The 6,912-nt window shown below is 36.8% G+C and overlaps 1 protein-coding gene across 2 annotated transcripts in view; it reads left to right on the forward strand.

Moving 5' to 3' along the window:
- PIK3C3 (phosphatidylinositol 3-kinase catalytic subunit type 3) overlaps positions 1–6,912 on the forward strand; it is a 129,417-nt gene that overhangs the window by 107,295 nt on the left and 15,210 nt on the right. The window contains exon 23 of one of the 2 annotated variants that reach the window (XM_017885304.1): positions 5,583–5,673. The exons of the other annotated variant lie outside the window; for it this stretch is intronic. Within the exon in view, the coding sequence (XP_017740793.1) occupies positions 5,583–5,673 (91 nt within the window). The remainder of the gene's footprint in view (positions 1–5,582; positions 5,674–6,912) is intronic. 2 annotated transcript variants of the gene reach the window in all.

Genomic DNA, 6,912 nt, shown 5'->3' on the forward strand with positions numbered 1-6,912 from the left:
TATTTGTATGAGAACCCTCAGAATTCCTGCTTCTGATCTAGTGTGAGGCCATGTTCCCGGTTGATGTTGATGTGCTGGTCCTAAAAGACTGGTTTTCTTATAGTAATCGGGTTTCATTTATGCAATGACTAGGTCTTCGTTGTAAACTCAGTCTTTTCCATGTATCACAAACCCTGTAACAGGCGTTTTACAAATGGCCATGTTATTTATCCTTTGGGTGGCAGAATGGCTGTTTTACCCTCCAGAAATGCTAAAAGAATAATGAGAAAATCAGTGCTCTTTAGATTTGTTTGGTGATGCAGAAGCACTTTCAGAGAGATGAGAGTGCCATTTAATATCTGGGATTTTTAATTTAAAATAGTCAAAGCCCATAGAAAACTTAAGTCGAACCATGGATATCTCAGGGAGGTGGCGGACAAGATGGTAAGGAATGATAACTAGAGAAATGTTAAAGGTGCTCTATCTTATTGAAAGCAGACGGAAAACAATGTGCTTTATAAACTGTCATTGGTAGAGGATTAGTAGCAATTCAATAGAATGAGAATACAGGCAGGTTATTAATGGAGAGCCAAGGTTGACTTCCTCACTACAAAGAAAAGCCACAGAGAGATTAAATAATTTTATGCAAAGTTTTAATGAAAACTGTTTAACTTTTAACAATTTCCCTGTACTTCACTTTATATTATCTGGACCCAAATTGTTTGATCAACTTTTTTTTGTTTGTTTTTTTGAGACAGGTTGTCACTCTCTCACCCAGGTTGGAGTGCAGTGGCATGACCATGGTTCACTGCAGTCTTGACTTCCTGGGCTCAGGAGATCCTTCCACCTCAGCCTTGCAGGTAGCTGGAACTACAGTTGTATGCCACCATGCCCAGCTAATTTTTTGTGTTTTTTTGTAGAGACGGGGTGGGGTCTTGCTGTGTTGCCCAGGCTGGTCTTGAACTCCTGGATTCAAGCTATCTGCCCAACTTGGCCTCTCAAAGTGCTGGGATTATAGGAATAAACCCACCGCACCTGGCCAACATTTATTTTTTAATATTGTATTTTAGAGTACGTTTTAGTTGGTTTTAAAAAATGCCTTCAAGGATGTAAGAATTAACCTGATAGTTGTTTGGAGCTAAGGTTATCAGTACTTTTATTAGGCTTTATAGGTATGACCAGCCCTGTTATTTTATAGTTTTTCTTGATAATGGATCAGTTTCTTCACAAAGAAACCACTGAATAACATCGTACCACATAAGCAGAGTAGGCCATTTAGAACTTAGTTATAAATGGTTACAAAATATATTATCATCTCTTATTAATCAGTACATATTGTCTTTCTCCCAACCCACACTTATGCCAAACACCATTTTTAGACCCTGATGTTACAAAGATGTTCTTTCTACATTTTTTGGTAAAGATTTTCAATAGTGAAATAAGGAATGCATTTAACCCACTGGGCATGGTGACTCACTCCTGTAATCCAAGCACTTAGGGAGGCTGAGGTGGGTGGATCACTTGAGACCAGGAGTTCGAGACCAGCCTGGCCAACATGGTGAAACTGTGTCTCTACTAAAAAAGAAAATACAGAAATCCACCAGGTGTAGTGGTGCACGCCTGTAATCCCAGCTAATAGGGAGGCTGAGGTATGAGAGTCGCTTAAACCCGAGAGACAGAGGTTGCAGTGAGCCAAAATCACACCACTGAACTCCAGCCTGGACGATAGAACAAGACTGTGTCTTGGGGGAAAAAAAAAAAAGAAATGCATTTAACTGTATCAAGTAAGGTTCTCATATTGTCTCAGAGATGTTTGCCTAGTCACAAAGTATCGGTGACTTTATTGGTCACGTACATCATTGACGACATTGCTTCCCCTCTTTGAAGTAGTACACTTATTAAATAACATTTTCACAGGAACTCTGATTTTTGTGTGATGGAAAATAGAATGTAGAGGAAATTGACCTTTGAAATACTATAAGAACCTCAGTGTAGTTAATGGATTTCTGTTTTCAGTAATGAAGGTTTTTCCTGAAAAATTTAAATTATCTTTGTATGACTAGAGTGTAGCATGATAGTTGACATGAACGTGGGTAAGGGAAAGAGTTCAGTTTCCTTGAACGTTACATGCAACTTGCTTCTTTCTAAAAACCCTAATTATATCACATTCCATCTTGCAATCTTTGCCAGAATAGATTTTGCACACTTTCCCACCCTGTTATTATTATTTTTTAATCTTAGGTTGTCTAATACTGGTTTGTTGGCCAGGCGGGGTGGCTCATGCCTGTAATCCCAGCACTTTGTGAGGCCGAAGCAGGCAGATCACTTGAGGTCAGGAGTTCGAGACCAGCCTGGCCAACATGGTGAAACCCTGTCTCTACTAAAAATACAAAACTTAGCCTGGCATAGTGGAATGTGCCTGTAGTCCCAGTTACTTGGGAGGCTGAGGCAAAAGACTCGCTTGAACCTGGGAGGCAGAGGTTGCAGTGACCCGAGATCGTGCCACCGTACTCTAGTCTGGGTGACAGAACAAGACTCCATCTCAAAAAAAAAAAGTCAAGTGGCCTTTAAATTTGTGTTTCTGAATAGGACATTAAATGACTGCTCTGTTAAGTAAACACTTGCTATTTTGGTTCACTTGTGTCTTAAATGGAAAATTCAGGTTAATGACAACAGATGTAAAAGATTACTATCAAAGGTAGTTACAAATTATTCACGAAGTATGTGGATGTCTAACCTTTATGTTTATTTCTGTTTCCCTTTCCTATAACAATAGAAGCATGGATGGTTAAATTTAAATCAGGAGATAATCCAGAAAGCATTAGTATTTACCTTTTTTAAAAGGAACATCACATTCGACATCCATAAAGGCAGATTTTTAACATTGATCCTGGCTGCCCATTAGAATCACCTGGGGAGCTTGTAGATGAGGTGGCAAGGGGGAAGGTCTGGACTCCCTCATATTTAACTGGTCTGAGATTAGGCTCAGGCATTGATACATTTGAAAAGCTACCCAACTGAATCCAATGGGCAGCCAATCAAAATTGACTTTGTATTCTTCTCCTTGTGTTACCTTCTGGTAGATTTCCCCATGCCAAGATGGGAAAAAATCATGTACCTATATAATCAACAAAGCGGAGTATGAATGATGGATAGTTAGTTGAAAGAGCATCTTTTTATATATATATAAATAATATGTAACAGCTGATTGCATGCTGCTAGCATCGCATTCCTTGCAGCCCTCTCAAGTGGATCATCTGTATTTCCATAGAGAAGGGCTTATCTAACCCGTGGCCCCCAGGCCACATGCGGCCCAGGAAAGCTTCGAATATAGCCCAACACAAATTCATAAACTTTCTTAAAACATTATGAGATTTTTTTTTAAGCTCATCAGCTATCGTTAGTGTTAGTGTATTTCATCTATATAGCCCAAGACAATTCTCTCATTGTGGCCCAGGGAAACCAAAAGATGGGACACCTCTTATGTAGAAGCTTCATTATCATTATAAAGGGTTTCATTCTGGACCTTTATTTTTGGCCCCCCCTTACCATTTTCATCCAATCCTGTGACTTTCCATATGATCCCATTACTGATGACTTTCATATCACTAGCCTTCATATCTCCTCTGAGATATATCTGACATCTCTACTAAAAATCTAGTAGGCACCTCAAACTCTACATGTGTAAAATGAAATTCTTGAGTCCCTGTCTAAAATCCTGTTCCTCTTCCATGTAGCCTTTCCTGTCTTGGTGAATAACACTAGTGTCCCCTTAGGCTAAACCCTTTGTGTCTTTCAGTTTCTCTATCCTGTCACCCTGACCTCTATTGAAACCATCAGCAAGGATCATCTATTTCATCTCCAAAATATAGCCTGATAGCCCCCATGTAGTTTCTTGTCCACCTGGAAGTCTGCGATATAGTTTCTCTACTTCGATTATTTTTCACTTCAAGATGGCCAGTGTGAACTGTTAAAAATGCGTATCAACATGTGTCACTCCACTCCTTAAACTCAGTTGCTTCTCAGTGCATTTCAAATAAAACCATACCGCCCTAAGATGCCTCCTTCTCTCTGACCCATTTTCCTGTTGTTGTTTTTTCTCTTTTAAATCTTTTAATCAAGCAGACATAACATTATCATGTTTATCAGTTTATTAGTTTCCACCCTCCTCCAGAATGTAAACTTCATGAGTGTGGGGACCTTGTTTGTTCAGTTCACCACTGTCTGTATCCCTAGTGCCCCCAACAGTGGATATAGTGAGTACTAAGTAAATTTTTCTTGGTTGAGTGAATAAAATGATTATATGAGTAGGAATGGAATAACATCTGTGGTATTCATTTATCAAGTCCCACAAATAAATTAGTAACTTAAAGCTAGGTTAAAGCTGTTTAGCTATTATCATAACTTTTTTTTCCTAAGAGTTTAAGTGGGTTAGGGCCTGATTTGATTAGACTACATCAAGGTAGAAGTTTTTCATTATAGATCCTCTTGATTTTATGAGGGATATAAAATTCAGAAATGAAGATAAAATAGATAACTTGAAACTCATATGGATAGTCATTTTTCTATACAAGTTCCATTATCATTACAGTATATTAAACAGTTTTTAACAGTTTGTATTTTATTATTATTATCATTATAGATAGGTACGTAGCTGGGATACAGATCCTGCATGATCCAAATTCTGCCCCCATCCCCTAGAGAAGACAATGCAAGGCACTTGGTTGACGTTTTTACTGAAACAGCTAAAAACCTTCATTGCTGAAAACCAACGCTTTCCTTACATCCATCCTGAAGATCAAACCTGAATCTCTTTTTATCAGTGCTAAGGAGGGGCCACCAAGAGCCAAAGTGGAGAGGTCCCAATGGAGATTTATTTAAACCTTTCCCCACAAGGCCCCACCTCTGGAAATGACATTCAGAATAGTAACATTGTTCTCTTTGGAGGAAGAGGAAGAGTTTGAGGATTGGTGAAGAGAAACTGTTAGTTGCTGTTGGAGGCCAGCATGCTCTGATGATATCATTTATTTAGATATCTTGCCCATTTTTAATGCAGCAGAGTACTAGCAATTTTTTCTTCTAGAATTATTTTTATCCAGGTCAGTCACTGTAGTTCCTGAAATGATGATTGGTATATCTGGAAGATACAAGTGATTCATGGGATGATATTATTTCCCTTTCATTCATTTAGCCATGACGCACTGAGGTCATCTTAAAGTAGCAGATTGTTACCTTTATCTAGCAAAAGCAGATAGATCTTAATTGTTACAAAATACGAATTAGACATAAAGTAGATCTTCCTCAGATCCCTTCTAAAAATATATATACTTACTAAAAAATGAAAAGAATGTCATTATTGGATGATTACTCCAAAGGTCTGCCCCATGGTATAGGATTTAGAAATGGTGTTATATGAAGACCCCAAAATAAAATATTTGTCAAGGCTTGCATTTCATTGATAACAACTGATGAATTTCCTGCTGGAATAATAGTAATCACTGAAAATAGTAATCACCACTACTTCTAGAAATTTCTTAATATGAGAAAGAAATGCAGAATTCTTAGTTGTTGCTATTTTTTTTTCCTTTTCTGCTCTTCTTTAGGTATTCTAATCTGATTTTGAACTTGTTTTCCTTGATGGTTGATGCAAACATTCCAGATATTGCACTTGAACCAGATAAAACTGTGAAAAAGGTAATTTTTAAGTAACATAAATGAAGAGCTCTTCTGTATAATTTTTCCATATTCCAGAATACAACAAATTCTCAAGTCTTTGCAGCCAGTTTTATCCCCTTATTTGTTCATGCCCACAGTTACGTGAATAGGTTCCCATATCTGGAGAGACAGCTGGCTATTCCAGCTCTGCAGTCACAGGGAGGGGGAAGCAGCAGCCCAAAGCTTAAATAACTGAGCAGAGTTTTCAGCTATTGTCCATCATAGGGAGGATTTATTTTAAAACTGAATTTAGCCAAGTTAATTCCCAGCCACAATGAATCTTCACAAGAACACAACGGAATTCATAGTCTCTCTAATATATCATTTGGAATGTCTATTATCTCTTTTTTTATATATACATAGCTAGATGTGCGAATTAACAGAAGATGTGACACTAAGCCAATGAAAAAATAAAACAATCCGTAGAAACACCCTGAGATGACCCATGACCACAGAAAAGGACTTTAAAGCAGCTGTTATAAATATCCATGCACCTAAGGGAAAATAAATGCATAATTACGGAACAGATAGGACTATCAATAGAGACATTAAAACTAGGAAGAAAGAACAAAATGAAAATTATGGAACTGAAAGTACGCTAGCTAAAATGAAATATTAATTGGGTAGGCTTAACAGCAAATTGGATTATGGCATTAGAAGTCAGTGAACTTAAATCAATAGAAATTATTTAATTCCACACCTTTAAAGTAATGATGTGTGGAGCAGGAATGATGTCAATCACTGGCAAAATAAACTAAACTAGATCTTCTCATATATCTCCATTCCTATAGAATTTCCCTGTATCCTTGCAAAGGACTACCTGAATAGGTCTGTAGTTTCCAAAGATGGGGAATTTTTTTTTAGTTTATAAAGTTGTGGTTGATTTACAATAGCCTTAAGTATTAAAATTAATTAGTGTATGTGTTAAGAATCTTAAGAACCTAGAGGACAGCCTAACATAAGTCAGTAAATCTGATACCAAATAACTATTTATATACAGTTAACCTTTTGGTATAAAAGAGAATATTTTCATATTTGGTAAATAACATTATATTTTTATGCCAAGTGTATACCTTCTCTTTGTAATTCAGACACTTATGTAAGTATGTAAACTTTGATAAATTGGGCTAAAATTTATTTTGATTCTCCTACTCTGTAGATTTTTTATGTCCTTTTTTTTTTTTTTTTTTTTTTTTTTTTTTTTTTTTTTTTTTTTTT

Source organism: Rhinopithecus bieti, unplaced genomic scaffold, assembly GCF_001698545.2.
Source record: "Rhinopithecus bieti isolate Rb0 unplaced genomic scaffold, ASM169854v2 scaffold_14009, whole genome shotgun sequence".
Lineage (NCBI taxonomy): Eukaryota > Metazoa > Chordata > Mammalia > Primates > Cercopithecidae > Rhinopithecus > Rhinopithecus bieti.